Consider the following 20,790-nt stretch of genomic DNA (forward strand, 5'->3'; position numbering starts at 1 on the left):
GGAATTCCACCACTAATCACATCTTCCCATCTACACTCCTTTCCACCTTCCACAGGGACCACTCCCTTTGCAGCTCCTTGGTTTACTCAATCCTTTCCACCCAAACTACCAATAAGGACAATTTGCATTTTTTTACCAAAGCCAATTAACCTACAAATCTGCATGTCTTTGGAGTGTGGGAGGAAACGACAGCACCCGGAGAAAACCCGTGCGTTCATAGGGCGAACATACAAACTTCATACAGACAGCACCCATCTTCAGGATCGAACATTTGAGTGTCTGCACTGTAAGGCAGCAACTCTACCACTGCACCCCTCTCCCCATTGTTTACATCTTGAGATCACGCCTTCCTAATCGCGCGCACGGTCTGCACAGCTCCAGCTGGCGCGGCGTCTACAGCCCGGGATCCTTCGTGGGGGACCCGGGGGAAGAAGAAGCCATCACTGCCGGCCCGCGGCCAACTTCTACCGCGGGCCCGGCGTGAACTTACCATCACCCCTGTAGGGAGGTTCGACCTCCGACCCTGCAGTCTGCAGTGCTTCTGTCTGCGGCGCGGCGGGGACTTTAAATCTTCGACCGGCGGCCTACACCAACTTAAAGCCGCGGTCTCCGGTGGGGAAGAGCCGACTCTGGACTTACCTGGACTTGTACCTTGTCCTTTTACCATCTGGACGCCCGCAGCAACGGCTGCGGAGGGTTGAGGTCCCGACCACGGGGGAAAATGGAGGACTGGCCAAATTGTGTGCCTTCCACCACAGTGATGAATGCTGTGGTGGATGTTTATGTTAAATTTTTATTGTGTTTTTGTGTGTGTTCTTTATAATTGTACCGCTGCTGACATATTCATTTCACTTGCACTTATGTGCAATGTGACAAATAAACCGTATTGTATTGTAAACAATGAGCTTACCCTGCCTGAGGCTATTTGTGGCCGGCACTGCATGCTCTTCGCCTCCAGCTCCTCAATCCCCCCTTCACGTTCACTCTGAAGAAAGGGTTTCAACCTGAACCATCATCCATCTCCTTTTCTTCCTGAGATGCTGCCTAACGCTCTGAGTTACGCCAGCACTTTGCCTCTATCTTTTATGTCTTCATTAATACAGGTATCCGCGGTTATGGGGAGAAGGCAGGAGAATGGGGTTAGGAGGGAGAGATAGATCAGCCATGATTGAATGGCGGGGTAGACTTGATGGGCCGAATGGCCTTATGACAGGGACTGACTTCAACCTCGGCTCGAAAGATAGACACAAAATGCTGGAGTAACTCAGTGGGACGGGCAGCATCTCTGGAGGGAAGGAATGGATGAAGACCCGTCTTCAGACCTTCAGCTCGATGTTTTATACAGCAAGAGGTGATGCAGCCGCGCCTGGGCCCGGGTTCCATCAGCCGCGCGCTGCGACATGTCCATCCTGTTCAACCTGAGGCGCCGCCGTTATTTTGGCGGGAGGCGATCCAACCGACGTCACCTCTGCACGTCACTTGCGTCACAGGCAGCCTTGGGCGAACCGCCGCATCTCGTGATATCACGTGACCTCGGACCGGACCAAACCAATACAGACACACACAGCCTTCACCAGTTACATTTAACAATTGTCTTAATCAGATCATTAACCATTAAACTTGCTGTAAAATATATTTCCTGTTATGCAGCAAAAATATAGGGATATTGGGGATTTGATCGTGGTTTTTATTCGGCTGTAGGACGGGGTGACCTTCCCTTCCTCCCCTCCTGGGACGAGGCAGTGGTGCAGTCAGACAGACGCTTCCAGAAGCCCGTGTCCCGCCTCCCTCCCTCCCTCCCTCATCGCCATCGCCATCGAGCGCGACCGACGCACCGCCGACATGTCCGCTATCGGGACGCTCGCTTTCGATGAATATGGTCGACCCTTCATCATTATCAAAGACCAGGACAGCAAGACCCGTCTGACGGGGCTGGAGGCGCTGAAGGTAAGCGGAACAAAGCCGCATTCGGCGGAGCGTTGCTCGCTCCCATGTGCTGCCGGCTAGCCGGTCGGTGGCCGCCGCCGCATGGTCGCCGTTGGCCGGGTGAGCGGAGGCAGTGAAGGAGGGGGGGGAGGAGGAGGGGGGGGGAGATGTGGCTGCAGTCACAATGCCCGAGTCGCAGATAGATCCACGGCCCCACAGATATAATCTGCCTCATGTCGCCCCGGGCCCGAGTGAAGGCGGTTTACACCGCCCTGGGTCTCTAGCGGATGTAATGGGGAGCACGTTGAAAATGGAGTAGAGGGAGGGGGACACGGTGTGGTCCATGAGTGAGCTGAACATTTCACCCCGCAACACTGCTGGGTCCATGAGTGAGCTGAACATTTCACCCCGCAACACTGCTGGGTCCATGAGTGAGCTGAACATTTCACCCCGCAACACTGCTGGGCATAGGCTCAGCTGACCACGCTTTCTATCGGCGGAGGGTCCGAGCCGGCTAAGATGTCGCCGGTTCATCGATCCGCAGGCCGAAACAAGACCTGAAAATGGAGAGATCAAACGTGCTAATGGCTGGAATATTTAGTTACAATGGGTTTCAGTGCGTCTTTCTTTCATGTTTTTTTTTAAATCATTGATTTGGACGATTCATCAGCATAGTTAACGACGAGTGAAAAATGGAGCCGCATACAGTAGCCGTTAACAGATCTAAAATATAGTGATTGAAATTATATCCAGAAGTGAGAGGAGGCATAGTTGGTGGCACCATTATGCCATGTCTAACTAACGTAACTGCATTAAAAAAAAAACATAATCATCATTTTGGAGAAACTCAGCGGACGAGGCAGCATCTATGGAGCGAAGGAAATAGACAACGTTTCGGGTCGCGACCTTTCTTCTGACTGAAGAACCAGAAACGTTGCCTATTTCCTTCGCTCCATAGATGCTGCCTCACCCGCTGAGTTTCTCCAGCATTTTTGTCCAGCTTCGATTTTCTAGCATCTGCAGTCCTTTCTTAAACATAATCCTAATTTTGTTCACCAGTGGATCAAACATTCTGATTCTGTCGTTAGTGGATATTTATCCAGAAAATTGACAAGAACCAAATCTTTTGGCTCATTGAGTCTTTGTTATTTTGGTGGTATAGGGTGGTTGCACGAAAGGTCACTGGGTCATAGGGCTCGATGCACGGAGCCGCTAAATCCAACTGGAAGACATCCGTCCCTTCCGTAGAAACGCGTACTTTCCCACCTGTTAAAAACCGCCAAAATGTTGAATTTTTGCGCTGAAAAAAATTGTGGGAGTCGGGGTAAGTGTGAGAGACATGTACCCAACTTTATAATTCCAAACGTGAAGCGAAATGAAGGTATAGAGAAGCGAGAACTGAAGGGACTACAGCAGCTAAAGTGCTTGGTAAACATTGAAAATATTGGGAATTATCGCGTTTGCTCACTGCATTTCATCAAGTAAGGCATTATTTGTGTTTTTTCTTGATTCCTTTGGTATCTAAAAATTCTCAGAAGTGATAAATCTGGCTGTATTTTGTATGTAAACACCCACGAGAAAATTGGGCGATTAAAAAAAATTACAGCCACATTTATCACTTCTGAAACTTTTTAGATGCCAAAGGAATCAAGAAAAAACACAAATAATGCCTTACTGTTGATGAAATGCAGTGAGCAAACGGCCAATGTTCGCCAAGCACTCTGGCTGTTGTTGTCCCTTCAGATCTCGATTTTATCCGCCGTAATTTCTCCTCACTTTTGGAATTCTGAAGTATGCTAAATGTCTCACATGCTTATCACGATTTCCATAATTATTTACAGTGCATAAATTGACAATTTCAGCGGGTTTTAACGGGCCCGCTACGTTGGAAACAATGGTAAGTGCCTACCTGCAGTACATCGCGTGTAATCCATTTGGAGTAGCCTAGCAACAGTACGGGTCATGGGTCGTGACCCGACTGCCGTGAAACCTCCCTATACCTGATTTTTAATGGTATTTTTTTCCTGAGAGTGCCTATCCAGTTTACTTTTGGAAGCCCTGATTAAGTTTTTACCGTGCATGCATTAAAAAAAACAAGTTTTCCCTGCTCAAACTGTTTATAATGTCCCGTTCCCTGAAAGATTTTCTAATGGGAACAGTTTCACTCAGAAGGGTCTCGACCTGAAACGTCACCCATTCCTTCTCCAAAGATGTTGCCTGTCCCGCTGAGTTACTCCAGCTTTTTGTGTCTATCTTAAATCTTCTCTGAATCAAAGGGGAATAACCTCGAACCAGAAATCTGCAGAAATTAGAATTTTAAAATTAAAACAGAAAAAAGTGGAAATATTCAATTCGAGTAGCATCCATGAGGAGAGTGAATATTTCAGGTGAAGACCATTCTTTGGATCCATTCCAGCTGCTTCAATCGACTATGTTGGCTATATCCTTTACACCTGCAACCATTATAATATTTAATCTATATTTTTTTCCAGGTCATTCACATCCTTGCCATTATTAATAACCCCCAGATAATTAATATAATATGCACAATTCTCTTTGCAGCCAGTTCTAGGTAATGATTGCAAATGGAAATAAAGGCACACTTTATTTTTACCCTTTGAGAATAATTGCTGCTGAGATTAGCCGTCTTGGTATAATACTAATGTACATGTTATTATCACAGGGATGTGTATTTGCAGAAAAGGGTCTGAAGAAGAATATCCAGCCCAAACGTCTGTCCATTCCCTCCTCAGATGCTGCTTGACCTGCTGAGTTACTCCAGCACTTAGCGTTTTGCTTAAGCTCCCAGCATTTGCAGTTTCTTGTGATTCCTGAGGAACTGTATCTCATTTTTAATTTTTTGATGGTGTGGTGCTTGGAACTGAAAATACTTTTCGAAGTAAAATACACATCTTTGTTTATCATGAATCAATTTTCCCGCACCCAATAGAAACAAAACTATAAGAAAGATTTAAACATGTCATACGGCAAAGAAACAGTCGTCTTTCTTACAGTTTGGCTTTCTTCCCAACCAATTGTTCAAGCGCTTTGATTGCAACATGCGCCTTAATTTAGTTCAACAAAGAAACTGACAAGTTACTAAAGAACCTTTAGTTCTTAAGACCGCCTTGAAAATACTATCAAATACTGATTTAATCGTAATCCATTTACCAGCACTTAGTCTGACCCTTTTATGCGTTGGGTAGGCAAGTACACATCCAGATACTTTCATAAATGTGAATTACTGCCTCGGGCAATATATACAGATGCAACCATCATCTGGGGTTGGGGGGGGGGGGAAAGAGGTGGACACCTGAAATCCTCTAACCCTGTTGCTCCTGTAAACCTTTGGCACCTGCTTTTTGACACCTCCATTGTGGGGGGCTGGGAAGGGAAATTCTCGTTATTCAGTCTATCTTTTTCACTGTATCTCAGTGTACCAACACATGATGGTATTATTATATGATTATATTTAAGAGGGAGTTAGATGTGGCCCTTGTGGCTAAAGGGATCAGGGGGTATGGAGAGAAGGCAGGTACAGGGTACTGAGTTGGATGACCAGCCATGATCATATTGAATGGCGGTGCAGGCTCGAAGGGCCGAATGGGCTATTCCTGCATCTATTTTCTATGTTTCTATGGTAATAAATCAACAAAATAAACCAATATATGACTCATAATTTTGTATATTGCTACCTAGTCTTACCCCGCCACCTCCCAGACCTCCTCTGCTCCAAGGAATACAAACACAACCTATTTGGTCTCGTCATAAATTAAATGATCCATCCAAAACAACAGCTTAGTGAATTACCCCTTCTGCCCAATACAATTAAGCTTTCTCTATAGTGTGGTAACTGGAACTGCATACAAATACTTCAGCTGTAGGCTAACCAGAATTTTATAAAGTTGTATAGCTTCTCTTCCATTATATTGTGTTCTATGTCCTGGCAAATGGCCAGCATCTCGTAGACTTTCTTCACTGCCTTATCTACTTCTCATCGCCACCTTAAGGAATCCTGGCCCTTTATTGTTCAATGGTCGAGGGTCCTGATGTTTATGATGTACGTCCTGCCGTTGTTGGATCTGCAAATTACTTCAATTTACATTTGCCAGGATTAAATTCCATCTCTTATGCTCTTTCCTTCGACTGCCTCTGACCACCTACGAGTAAAAAGTATCTTTTTTTTCCATGTCAACTTTTTTTACCCGTGGACATTTTTTATCAGGCTAGAAAAAACGCCGCGACCTACCTGATGCCACAAGTACCTACGAGTAGCATCACGACCTGCTCCGACCTCGTGGTGACCATGCTGCGAGTATGAGTCAAATGCAAACTCGGCAGAGGTCGTGAAAGTGGGACCTAATGTGTCAAGGAGGACTCTCTCTAACTTCTACAGGTGCACAGTAGAGAGCATGCTGACCGGTTGCATTGTGGCTTGGTTCGGCAACTTGAGTGCCCAGGAGCGGAAAAGACTACAAAAAGTAGTAAACACTGCCCAGTCCATCATCAGCGCTGACCTCCATACCATCGAGGGGATCTATCGCAGTCGCGGCCTCAAAAGGGCTGGCAGCATCATCAAGGACCCACACCATCCTGGCCACACACTCATCTCCCTGCTACCTTCAAGTAGAAGGTACAGGAGCCTGAAGACTGCAACATCCATGTTCAGGAATAGCTACTTCTCCACGACCATCAGGCTATTAAACTCAACTCAAACAAAACTCGGAACATTAATAGCCAATTATCTGTTTACTTGCACTTTATCTGTTTATTTATTCATGTGTATATATTTATATAATGGTATATGGACACACGGATCTGTTCTGTATTCATGCCTACCATATTCTGTTGTGCTGAAGCAAAGCAAGAATTTCATTGTCCTATCTGGGACACATGACAATAAACTCTCTTGAATCTTGACAGGGGTTTAAGACTTTATAAGGCACTGGGCAGACCATATTTGGAGTATTGTGAGCAGTTTTGGGCCCCGTATCAGCTGGTGTTGAAGAGGGTCCAGAGGATGTTTACGAGAATTTGTACTTTGCGTTCTGCTCAAAATGTCCTTTTGCTTTGTGCTATTAACAAAGGTTTTCCAGTTGGTCCATTTGGATATTAGCATGAACAACGTTTTTTAATAAACACATGATAATTGAGAAATCTGGGTAATCAATGTGATAAGTTGAATTGATCTTAAAATAAAAAACTGCAATTTTCGTTTTGCATCCAGGATTATATTTCAAATAGAAAAGCTTTAATAAGTATTTCATAATCAAAATTCTAATAGTGTTGTTATTGCTTGTTGCAGTCGCATATCATGGCAGCAAAAGCAGTGTCAAATACACTGAGAACATCCCTTGGACCAAAAGGTAAGCTGCTTTTTTTTTTTTTTAAGACATGAGATGGCTTCAGATCTTGATGAAATAAGATTTGATGATTCACTTGTGTACCATTCAGCCAAGATGAGATCATTGTGGACCTGTAATGTAATTACATTTACCTTAAACCTATCAATATACCTTGGGCTGTTAACCTTGGATAAAATATTATTTTATACCCTTATTAATTCAATTTGACATTTAGAAAGAGCATATTACAGGCACTCACCACTTTCTGAGTGCGCCCGTGTGCAAATACAAACTTGCCCCACACATCTCCCTTAAATTTTGCCCATCTTATTTTAAAGCTATGCCCTCTAATATTTGATTGTCTGTCATGCATCATACTTTTATATATGTCTAATCAGATCTCCCCGCAATTCAATGCCTCTCATAATTTAATATACTTCCAATCAGATTTCCCTGCAACCTCCAGCATTCCAGAGAAAGGATTCCATGTCTGTCCAACCTCTCCCTGTAGCTAACACCCTCTAATCCAGGCATAATTTTGGTAAACTGAATAATTTGAGTCTGAAGAAGGGTTTCGGCCCGAAACGTTGCCTATTTCCTTCGCTCCATTGATGCTGCTGTACCTGCTGAGTTTCTCCAACATTTTTGTGTACCTATAATTTTGGTAAACCTCCTCTACTCTTTTCAAAGCCTCAACATCTTTCATGTAATGGGGCAACTAGAACTGTATGCAATACAATAAATGCGGCCTAACCAAAATCCAATAACGCTGCATCATGTCCTCCTGACATTTATACTTGGTGCCCTGACCAATGAAATCTTATGTTTTCAAATGTTGTGGAAGAGTTCCATGTTTCTTTATCCCTTTCGTGTGAATAACTGTTTCCTAATTTCTCTCTTTTGTAGAATATTTCAAGAGTCTCCATTAATTCAAAATTTGCAAATAATCAATTATCAAGTTCCTTTTATAATTCTTTGGGCCTCATAACATTTTGGTAAAACTGTTGCTTACAGTTTCCAAAGCTGATATGTTCTGTGGTACAGTTCCTATTATCAAGAAACAAAATCACTTCCCTTTTTATTTTATCGTTCTAGTTATAAAAACTAACATTCTATATGTTAATAATCTATCTAATCTGTATAAATATATGTATATGTAGACCCCATTTTCTCTTTATCTTAATTGGTGCAAACTATTCAAAGCTCTTATTCCAGTTTGCTTATTTGTCTAAATATTTTTTGGTGTATTTTAACTTCTAGTGATCACAAAGCCTTTTAAACTATATTTGAAGGGCCTCCATTACGCGATTTTTTTCGGCGACTTGCCGGCACCCGTCATAGTTGCAGCGGTTTGCCGAAAAGTTTCAACGCTGAAAATTTTCGGCAACCTGCTGCGACTGACGGGTGCCGGCAAGTCGCCGAAAAAAATCGCGTAATGGAGGCCCTTCAAATATAGTTTAAAAGGCTTTGTGATCACTAGAAGTTAAAATACACCAAAAAATATTTAGACAAATAAGCAAACTGGAATAAGAGCTTTGAATAGTTTGCACCAATTAAGATAAAGAGAAAATGGGGTCTACATATACATATATTTATACAGATTAGATAGATTATGTTTCATCAAATACATTAAGTTTTAACGTTGAAAATTTTTGGCAACCTGCTGCGACTGACGGGTGCCGACAAGTCGAATAAAAATTCTAGTAAGTGGGACAGGCCCTTTAGTCCCCAATTCTTTTAATTTAGTCTTTAAATCATGTGTGCTAATATATTAAGGTTCTGTTTGGTGTTTGAAACTCTTTAATGTTGTGACCTGATGTTCTTTTACATAATGCTGCACTGCAACAACCTGCGACAAATGACAGTTGGCTATAAACACACTCTCTGGTTTATCAAAATGAAAAATTGTTTAAATGGGTAGAGATGAGCTATCTTGGCAATATTCAATTGACCCTTTTGCTTTAGAAACGAGTCATTACACATTTACCATTTCTCTACTTCAGGGCTTGACAAAATGATGGTGGACAAGGATGGAGAAGTGACGGTCACCAATGATGGTGCCACCATTTTAAGTATGATGGATGTAGAGCATCAAGTTGCTAAATTGATGGTGGAGCTTTCAAAGTCTCAGGATGATGAAATTGGCGATGGTACCACAGGTGTGGTTGGTAAGTTGTATATGTTTTACATTTATTTATATTAATATATGTTTTGAGTTTCTAACGCTTGTCATCTACAAAACATTTGATGTAAAATACTATCCTGGCCAAATAATTAATGCAATGGAAATCTATTTGTATGAACCACACTTCTAGAATCTTAAATTGGCAATTTTTTTTCAGTTCTTGCTGGTGCCCTGTTGGAACAAGCTGAACAATTATTGGATCGTGGTATTCATCCTATACGCGTAGCTGATGGTTATGAATTGGCTGCCCGCATTGCTATGGAACAACTGGACAAGATCAGTGACCGCTTTCCTGTGGATCCAAACAACAAAGAGCCCCTGATTCAAACAGCTATGACTGCACTTGGCTCTAAAGTGTGAGTATAAATTGCATGTATTGTATCATGTAAGGCCATTCGGCCCTTCGAGCAGTTACTGAAGGTGCTAAAAGTTTAAAATGATTAAAGTAATTTGAAATTGTGATAACTTAAAAGGCATGTGATAGCAAGGTACATTACCATATACAGTGCATTCAGAAAGTCTTCAGACCCCTTCACTTTTTCCATATTTTGTTACGTTAAAGCCTTTTTTTAAATGGATTAAAATATTTTTTTTATCATCAATCTACACACAAGACCCCAGAATGAAGAAGCGAAAACCGGTGTTTAGAAATTTTTGCAATATATCTAAATGTGATATTTCAGTTATTTATTTTTAATTACTTTGCAAAAAATTCTAACCCCCTATTTTCGCTTTTTTATTATGGGGTATTGTGGGTAGATTGATGATTTAAAAAAAAAAGAATTTAATCTATTTTAGAATAACAAAATGTGGAAGAAGTGAAGGGGTCTGAATACTTTCTGAATGCACTGTATATGGTTTGATTGATCTTTTCTGGCACAGTTGTGAATTATTTATTGGCTCATTCAAGAACGTGTTTGGAGTTGCCCACAAATGATTTTGTTACTTAGTTTCTGGTTGTGGAGTGACTTGGCGTCAAAGTCAAATTTATTTGTCACATGCACCCGAAGGTAGAGTGAAATGAATTTGCCAACAGCAATACACTTTAAAAAAAAAAAAAACACACAACACACAATAGAATTTAACACAAGCATCCACCACAGCATTCTTCACTGTGGTGGAAGCCAATGAAGTTCAGCTAGTCCTCCTTTGTTCATCATTGGTCGGGGCCATAAACCCTCCATAGTTGCTGCTACGGACGGCCAGATGTATAGGCTCTCTTGTCGGGATGATCTAAACTCCGACGTCGGGACGGTCGTACACACTCCGAGGCTTGGATGGCAAGTCCACTCGATGCCTGCGGCTAGAAGCTCCGCAGACCACAGCCCCATGATGTCAAAGTCACCAGGCCAGCGATCGGAGCACTCCTTTCTGGCGACTGGGGCAAGGGTTCGCTCCCGCTCCACTATGGTAAAAGTCCACGCTGCGCCCGCAGCTGATGCACTGGGCTCGACACCAGGAAATGCCGCTTCAATCCGTGCCGTTAGGCCACGAAAGGGGAGACAGAGAAGCAACATGGAAAAAGTCGCCTCTGTCGAGTGTGACTGAAGAATGGTTTCCCGGTTTTTCTCCCCCACACCACCCCCACATAAGACACACCGAGAAACATCCATGTACATATTCCTTAAATAATTACATGTACATAGTCCTTAAATAATTCTCTTCTACTCCAGTCAGTTCCTCATTCTGAGCATTGATCACTTTTGCATAAAAAAGGATAAGGGGATCTTTGTACATTTTTCTCCACATAACTATCTTATCTATTTCATTACACCACCTCTCAAAAAATCTCAAACCTCTCACCATGTTTACCTTTTCCAGAATGAAAGTTTTGTTTCTCTACTTATAATTCATACATTTTTGACATCAATGATTAGCCTGTTCGGTCTTTCGCATTGAGTGCTTTCTAATTGCTAGCTCAGGTGACCACTTCATATGTGTGGTGACAAATTCTTCTGACTTGAAATTTATTATTTTGGTTTTATAGGTTTATCATTCTGTTGCTATCGATCACTAAATTCCAACCTGGTCATTTGAGTTGATCTGTTATTTTAGACATACTTGTGTGTGTGCACATGTCTGTAGTGGGTTTAGAATAGAAAGTTATCTATTGGGAAGCTGGACACTGAAGAAGTACGAGATGTAGAGAAGGTCATGAAGGTACAATAACCTTACATTTGTTTGTCTTGGTCTGTACAGTACCAACTTCAACGACGGGGTAGGACTGCCAGGATAATGAGCAGACAACTTCTTCATTAAGAGGGCTATTCAAGGGCTGAAGAGTAGAATATAAATGCCAGTAATGAATTCACAAATGATTCATTACAGTTGCTTTGCCCAAGTATAACCAGATAACTTGGGCAAACTGTGGTGGATGTTAATTTGTGTTTATTGTGTGTTTTTGTCATTTTTACTATATGTAGGACTGCAAGGCAACAAAATTCTGTTCCGACCGCAAGGTCTGAATGACAATAAAGGCTACTTTTACTTTGATAAGATGGAAATGGACAGAAAATGCTGGAGTAACTCAGCGGTTCAGGCAGCATCTCTGGAGAGAAGGAATGGGTGACGTTTTGGGTCAAGGCCCTTCAGTCTGAAGAAGGGTCTCGACCCGAAACGTCACACATTCCTTCTCTCCAGAGATACTGCCTGACCCGCTGAGTTACTCCAGCATTTTGTGTCTACCTTCGAACTGGGGGTATCTGCAGTTCTTTCCTACACAGGGAAATGGATGTAGCAGACAAAGAATTTGGAAAAAAATATATCCAGCTTCTTGGGTAGGAACAGAGAGCACATCTGCCACATTAAACATCCATTTCTCAGCTACCAATGACCTGTGACTGGAATGTGCAAACCACAAAATCCATTGTGCTAAATGCAGGCCACGGGTGACAGCACCTCTTACTTACGTAAGAATGCTGTTCATCGATTACAGCTCGGCATTCAACACCATTATACCATCAAAACTGATCACCAAACTCGGTAACCTGGGCATCGACCCCTCCCTCTGCAACTGGATACTGGACTTTCTAACCAACAGACCCCAGTCTATTAGGTTAGATAAGCACACCTCTTCAACCCTCACCCTGAACACCGGCGTTCCACAGGGCTGTGTGCTGAGCCCCCTCCTCTACTCCCTCTTCACCTATGACTGCACACCTGTACATGGTACTAACACCATCATCAAGTATGCAGATGATACAACGGTGATTGGCCTCATCAGCAACAACGATGAGTTGGCCTACAGGGAGGAGGTCCAGCACTTAACAGCATGGTGCGCTGACAACAACCTGGCCCTTAACTCCAAGAAGACCAAGGAGCTCATTGTAGACTTCAGGAAGTCCAGGGGCGGCACGCACACCCCCATCCACATTAACGGGACGGAGGTGGAACGTGTTTCTAGCTTCAGGTTCCTGGGAGTCAACATCTCCGATGACCTCTCTTGGACCCACAACACCTCAACTCTGATCAAGAAGGCTCACCAGTGTCTCTTCTTCCTGAGGAGACTGAAGAAGGTCCATCTGTCTCCTCAGATCCTGGTGAACTTCTACCGCTGCACCATCGAGAGCATCCTTACCAACTGCATCACAGTATGGTATGGCAACTGCTCTGTCTCCGACCGGAAGGCATTGCAGAGGGTGGTGAAAATTGCCTAACGCATCACCGGTTCCTCGCTCCCCTCCATTGAGTCTGTCCAAAGCAAGCGTTGTCTGCGGAGGGCGCTCAGCATCGCCAAGGACTGCTCTCACCCCAACCATGGACTGTTTACCCTCCTACCATCCGGGAGGCACTACAGGTCTCTCCGTTGCCGAACCAGCAGGTCCAGGAACAGCTTCTTCCCGGCGGCTGTCGCTCTACTCAACAACGTACCTCGGTGACTGCCAATCACCCCCCCGCCCCCCGGACTTATTATTATTTATTCAAATCATTTGCTATGTCGCTCTTCCAGGGAGATGCTAAATGCATTTCGTTGTCTCTGTACTGTACACTGACAATGACAATTAAAATTGAATCTGAATCTGAATCTTGAGACTTCCGCCATTAAACAGGATGAGGGTAGCAGGTGCATGGAAACAGCACCACCACCAGCACTCTGTTATTTGCCATACTAATCTGGAAGTGTGTTGTTGTTACTGGATCTAAATCCAGGAGCGTCTTCTCCAAAAAGTCTGTTTGTAGTTGTTGGTTCACCAGCATCTCGATGATTGCTAGGTTTGTGAGTTAAATGGTGACATTGTCAAAATTTCTGCCATTTCAGATTTTTACGCAGCTTTCATTTGAAAGCTGAATCTGCTGGAAATTGGTATCCTAATGGTCATCATTTTATATGTACTCAAAACTGAATACCGAAACTGAGAACTCAAGATTGTTCAACCTCAATGGTGCAGCTGGTAGCTGCTGCCTCAGTGCCAGAGCCCTGGGTTCTATTCTGACCGTGGGTGCTGTCGGTGTGGAGTTTGCACATCTGCCCTGTAATGTGGGTTTCCTCTGGGTGTTCTAGTTTCCTCCGCCATACCAAATGCTTGAGGGTTAGTGGGTTATTTGGCCTCTGTAAATTGCCCCTTGTCTGCAGGGAGTAGATATGAAAGTACGATAACATAACTAGTGTGAACATTGATGATCGGCTTGAACGAGGTGGGCTGAAGGCCTGATTCCATCCTGTTTATTTCAATGAATTAATCTTGCTGTTTTCCCTATGCTCAAAAAATCTTCTCCCTTTTGCAGTATTAATCGTTGCCATAGACAAATGGCAGAAATAGCCGTGGATGCAGTCCTATCTGTTGCTGATATGGAGCGCAAGGATGTTGATTTTGAGTTGATGAAGGTGGAAGGTAAAGTTGGTGGAAAACTTGAGGACACACAGTTAATTAAAGGAGTTGTGGTGGACAAAGAATTTAGCCATCCACAAATGCCAAAGGTATGACATTTCTGCATTGTAAAAGTGAGGCATGCACACTTCATAACTATTTGCATAACCTAAATTTGTCATTATGTTACCATCTTTTTGGAAATGCTTTAGAAATAACTTGTGCAGATTAAAATGTATTTCAGTTGTAGCCTTGAAATAATAACAAGCCTTTATAAATGTTGTAGCTTTGCTTATTACTGCCAAAAAAGATGTATATTTAAATTATACCTTGTTTCCTAGGTGGTAAAAGATGCAAAGCTTGCAATTTTGACTTGTCCATTTGAACCACCAAAACCAAAAACCAAGCATAAGCTTGATGTGACCTGTGTGGAAGATTACAAAGCCTTGCAAAAATATGAAAAGGATAAATTCGCAGAAATGATCAATCAGGTCAGTTAACGCATCCGTGATTGGACTAAAGTTTTGTGATAAACCTTGTACACTAATTCCAGGCATTATATTTTATTTATAAGGTAAAAAATACCGGTGCCAATCTAGCTATTTGCCAGTGGGGGTTTGATGATGAAGCAAACCATTTGCTCCTCCAGAATAAGCTTCCGGCTATACGTTGGGTTGGTGGGCCTGAAATTGAGGTGAGTACAGTCGCTTCACATTTTAGTAGAGTGCTAGTGTTTACAGCACAGAGTCTGTACCATTAACACTTTTTTTGTGTTACAGCTTATAGCTATTGCCACTGGGGGGCGCATTGTTCCTCGGTTTTCAGAACTTACACCTGAAAAGCTCGGCAGTGCTGGTATCGTAAAAGAATTATCTTTTGGAACTACTAAGGACAGGATGCTTGTGATTGAAGAGTGCCAGAACTCAAGGGCAGTGACTATCTTCATCAGAGGTGGAAATAAAATGGTATGTGGGATAGACATAAGAAGCTGCAGGTGCTTGAATCTTGAACTAAAAACTCACTGGGTCAGGCAGCATCTGTGGTGTCTGAAGAAGGGTCCTGATCTAAAACATTACCTGTCCTTTCATCCACGGACACTGCTTGATCCACTGGGTTCCTCCAGCACTTTCTATTTGGTATGTGTAGTATTTTAGAACATTACATTTGAATTATCCTTTCAGTTCATATAGTTTTTTTTCAAATCAGTTATTTATATTTTTGTTTTGCAGAGGATGTTAGTGATAATGAAATTTTAGATATTTATCAGTGCTTTGAACTTGTATTACAAAACAAGGCTTTCTATATGGATATGTGCAATAATATTGGTTATGGTGGCTTATTTTGGGTTATGGTGGGACCTATTTTGCAATTACAATAAGTTTGACATGTTTTTTCATATCCACAAGTATAGATTAATTGTAAAAGGTGTGTGCTTGCTTTTTGAGTAAACCAGCTTTGGGAATGTTTGATTTTGGCATTTGTGCCTCCTGTTATGTTGTGTTTTAACTTTATTGAATACACTTTGTTTTAGAGGTAATTTATCTTTCTCGCATAGCTTTTTACTGTCAAAATAATTGCCACTGTGCCATATTTCAAGATTGTTGAACCAGAATATATTTCAACGTGGAATTGTTGTTGTGATTTAATTTGCATTGATTTAATTATGACTACAATTTGTTCCAGATAATTGAAGAGGCAAAAAGAGCACTTCATGATGCATTGTGTGTAATTCGAAATCTTGTGAAAGATAATCGTGTTGTATATGGTGGTGGTGCTGCAGAGATCGCCTGTGCTTTAGCTGTAAATGAGGCAGCTGACAAGGTAAAATGCTAATTGAATGAAATATTTTTAAAAATCAGTTTCTTGTGTGATTCTATTTTCTTGTCTTCAAGGAACAAGATTTTCATTTGCTGTGACTATTTTTGTTCTTTGGTATATATGCCAAGTGTCTTCAAGAATTGTTGATTAACCTAGAGAGAATATTCCACATTTTTTTTCTGATCATTGTCTATAATACTGGTAGTTGCATTTCAGTATTTTTGTGTTCTGTCTCTCTTGTTATACAGTGTCCTACTTTCGAACAATATGCTATGAGAGCTTTTGCTGATGCCCTAGAAGTCATTCCAATGTCATTGGCAGAAAACAGTGGTTACAACCCGATCCAGACAATGACAGAAGTTCGAGCCAAACAGGTGAAGGAGAACAACCCTGCACTGGGGATAGATTGTTTACACAAGGAGACAAATGGTATGAACCTTTTAACAACTGCATATAAGGATAAATGGCTTACAATTTAGCCAATATGTATTATGGATCTTTTATTTGTTATTGTTGATGTTTTGTATTGAGATGCACCTCAATCAAAGTTGCAATGATTTAAATTGATTTAGGACCATTAACAAGGATTAACAGTTCAAAAAGCTTCAAAGGAAAATATAGATAAATGTAAATGAATTTCAGATGACCTAGTTGATAGTGTGAAATATAGGAAGAAAGTTAACAGTTATTTCCAAAGAGTCTGTTCCAAAAAGGATGAATGTGGCAGGAGCTAAAACTGACGATTAAAGTAAACTGGCAATGAAGAAGTGAAAGTGGACAGTCTTTGTAGGGATCCATAACACTAAAATTATATCAACATTACCGTATATGGGAGCATTGTGTGCAAATTACCTGCTTTGCTTTTTATCAGGTAAATATTACCCAAAAAGCTCAGTTCCGGATCGAATAGGACACTTGGTTATCATCCCGTCTGTCTAAGACGTTGCACATTGTCATAATTAGAAGCAGTTATAAGACAAAATAGTTCAGTTTTCCCATTACTTAGATGGAGCAAATCATGGCTTTCCATGTTTGGACATCCTTATGAAAACTGAGACCATGGAGTGGTCAGGATCAGCAGGTATGATAAGATTTGAGTACATGTGGAACCTGGTATTCTGGCAGATTGTCATTGAATGGCAATGTATAGTTGAGAAGCAGATGGGAGGCAGTGTCTGGTATTCTAAATTCTAAATAAATTAATGGAAGTGTTTCAGTACTAACATGGGCAAGAGAGGAAGATGGTGTGGATGACTAAAAGATTCTAAAGAGGTTTGGAGAGGATGAGAATGAGAAGTACGGCCACAATGTGTATTGTTTGATTTGATTGGACAATGTAAAGGACATGCCACGCTCTGTTGAAGGAGTTACCAATATAGTTGCAATAAAGATTGAAAATGTTCGGTGGCCAATATAGTTGAGCATTTTGGATTAAGGAAAGTCAGCAATGCATTTGACCAGCTGACCAATTGTTTTTTCATGAAGTTTTAGCTTAAATGGTGTATTGGCAAATGAAAACATCTGAGTAATTGGTACCATTTAAAATGGAATAGAAACTAGAGCGACAAATAGGATTGTCAGTCAATTTGGATAGTGTGTATTGCTGTAATATGAAAATGGGCTCTACTCAATAGTGAAAATGTAAAGCTCGAGGGAGAGGGATGGGTGGAGTGGGTTGGGGGAGATGGCGGAGAGAGGAGAAAGGGGCAGGATAGTGGGATGCAAGTGCACTGGGGTAGGGAAGATGCAAGTGCACTGGGGTAGGGAAGATGCACAGGAAAGGGGGGGGAGGGAGGGGAACAGTGGGTATAACTTAAATAGAGAATTAAATGTTCATACTGTTGAGTTGTAAGATACCCACGCTTCTCGCAAGGAGGTGTAGAGACTGGTATTACATTTCCTATGGTTGCAGGAGGAAGTACCTGGGGAGGGGGCAGTTGGGTGTGAAGGGAAGAGTCAACAAAGGAGTTGCGGAGGCAATGATCTGGAAAGAGGTATGAATGGGAATATGTGACTGGTGGTGGGAATGTTGGAGAATGATGTGTTGGATATGGAAGCCGGTACGGTAAAATGCAAGGACCAGAACACATTCCTTGTTGCGTCTGGGGGAAAGGGGAAGCAAGAGTTGAACTGCGGGACTCGGGATACATGAGTGACGGATTCATCCACAACAGCACGGGGACATGCCACATTTACTGAAGTAAAAAAGGCATCTCTGATGTCCTAGAATAGACAGCCTTATCTTGGGAGCAGATGCTTAGAAATTGAGAGTAAGAATTGTCATCCTTGCAAGAGACACGATGGGAGGATGTGTAGTCAAGGTAACTGGGACTTGGAGGGAGGGGTGTAATAGCAGTCAGTCACTCGTCTGTTCCCTATGATGGAGGCAGATTGTAAAAGTGAGAGAGGTTTCAGAGCTAGCTCAAGTGAAGACAAGTTGGGAGTGAAATTGATTAACTTAATGAGTTCTATAACACTAGGTTGCTTAGGAATGCAATTGCCTTGAATAAGTGTTGGCTTATTGTTGTCTACTGTTGATGTACAATGAAAATTAAAATGTGTATGTGACTGAGGTATTATGCATTGACTATTAATTCTTGCCTACAAATGCCAGTGAATCATTTTCATAGAAGATACATGAAAAAGAGTGAAGTATTGTGCAATAAATTATTTGCAATTATTTTCACTCAAACCAGTAATTGCTTTACTATTCGTTCTAGATATGAAAAAACAGCATGTCGTAGAGACTCTAATTGGAAAGAAGCAACAAATTTCTTTGGCTACCCAAGTGGTGAAAATGATATTAAAAATTGATGATATTCGATGCCCTGGAGAAATGCAGGAATAGAAGTACTTTTCCACTGCTGACAGGATGTGCTACAACTGGTGACCACCATTTACTGATCAGTTATTTATTTTTGCTTAACAATGTAAGCTATTTGCATTTGATCAAAAGAATTGAATAAAAGCTTCTGTACCATCTCAAGACTTTTCCTTTTGATTTTTAAATACATCGGTGGTTTCTAAGATGCTTTATTTATCTAAGATGCTTTGCACAGAATGTGTGGCACAGTGGTGCTACTGGCAGAGCTGCAACCTCACCGCGCCAAAGATCGTGACTTGGGTGTTGTCAGTGTGTCCTTATGCTACAGAGAATTTGGAACAATAAGGGAATCGAGGGCTATGGAAACGCAGGAAAATGAGAGAGGAGACTAAAGATCAAATCGGCTTAAATTTTATTACATGTTGGAGAACCAATTTAAAAGCTGATACAACCTTAATGTGAAACACTATTTCATTGTTAAACGGGTGAGAGGCGGCGCATATCTGTCCGCACTCCAGGCCAGTAGCAATCGGCACTTCACGCCAAACCGCCGCCGCGTGGACGGCGGCCAGTTATCCCAGGCCAACCAGCGAGCTGTGGCGCTAGGGGTTTGGCTCGAGGGATGACTTTCAAAATTCTTAAGGGGTTGGACAGGCTAGATGCAGGAAGATAGTTCCCAATGTTGGGGAAGTCCAGAACAAGGGGTCACAGTTTAAGGATAAGGGGGAAATCTTTTAGGACCGAGATGAGAAAAACTTTTTCACACAGAGTGGTGAATCTCTGGAATTCTCTGCCACAGAAGGTAGTTGAGGCCAGTTCATTGGCTATAAGAGAGAGTTAGGCTAAAGGGATTAATGGAGGTTTGGCTTTGCCAAATTTCTTATTTTATTTTTGGGCAGTCCATATTAAAAACATTAATTTCTGGCTGGAAGAAATGGATCGACAACCAGATTGGTTAATGATGGAAAAGGAAGACTGTCTACCTTTTGAAATAGGTCCGATCATATTTGCCCCCACAAAACTGCACAAAAAAACCTATAAAGAAAACCCCATAATACATAGTGGAATACGAATTTGGAAACAAATAAAAAAGGATTTAAAATTGAATAATATACCACTATGCCTTCCCATTGTAAATAATCCTTCATTCAAATCATCCTTTATGGACAAAGGTTTCACACAATGGAAAAATTATGGAATCAAAAATATTGGACATCTTTATGGGAAAGGCACTTTTCTTTCATTTCAAGAGTTACAACAGAATTATGGACTGCACTCAAATAATTTCTTCAGATATCTACAAATTAGAGATTATGTTAAATCTAATACACAAGTCTACAGGAGTAGGGAATCAGAAATTCTTGATGAATGTTTGAACAAGCATCCTAATACTGAAAAGCTAATAGCTTATATTTATAACACCCTACTAAACAACGAGGTACCACCGACCGAACCATATAGATACAAATGGGAAAATGAAATAGGTCACCCTATAACGAAAGATATGTGGGCCGAAAGTTTACAACAAATACATCAATGTTCATTAAATGTCAGACATACTTTAATACAATTCAAGGTATTACATAGACTACACTACTCTAAAATAAAACTAAATAGAATCTTCCCACAAATCTCTCCTATTTGTGATAAATGTCTACATCTAGAGGCTAATTTAACACATACGTTTGCAAACTGTATAAAACTTAAACATTTCTGGACTGATATTTTTGAAATAACTTCAGACGTTATTAATACAAAACTGGACCCAAACACAAAATTAATAATACTTGGAATATCAGAACAAAGTTTAACACTCACAACAAACCAAAACAACAAACCAAAGAAATTTCCTCGACTACAGTACAATAATTGGGAAAAGATTAA

The 20,790-nt window shown here is 41.5% G+C and overlaps 1 protein-coding gene across 1 annotated transcript; it reads left to right on the plus strand.

Annotated features, from left to right (window-relative positions):
• Window positions 1–1,519: 1,519 nt before the first annotated feature.
• Window positions 1,520–19,068, plus strand: cct5 (chaperonin containing TCP1 subunit 5). Its single transcript, XM_033042994.1, has 11 exons — window positions 1,520–1,947; window positions 7,232–7,292; window positions 9,275–9,439; window positions 9,614–9,812; window positions 14,182–14,374; window positions 14,606–14,755; window positions 14,839–14,958; window positions 15,044–15,229; window positions 15,948–16,085; window positions 16,331–16,511; window positions 18,803–19,068. Exons 1-11 carry the CDS (start codon window positions 1,843–1,845, stop codon window positions 18,928–18,930), a joined length of 1,626 nt encoding a protein of 541 aa, XP_032898885.1. The 5' UTR covers window positions 1,520–1,842; the 3' UTR covers window positions 18,931–19,068.
• The last annotated feature ends 1,722 nt before the right edge of the window (window positions 19,069–20,790 follow it).

The sequence above is a fragment of the Amblyraja radiata genome, chromosome 2 (genome assembly GCF_010909765.2).
Source record: "Amblyraja radiata isolate CabotCenter1 chromosome 2, sAmbRad1.1.pri, whole genome shotgun sequence".
In the NCBI taxonomy this organism is placed as follows: Eukaryota; Metazoa; Chordata; class Chondrichthyes; order Rajiformes; family Rajidae; genus Amblyraja; species Amblyraja radiata.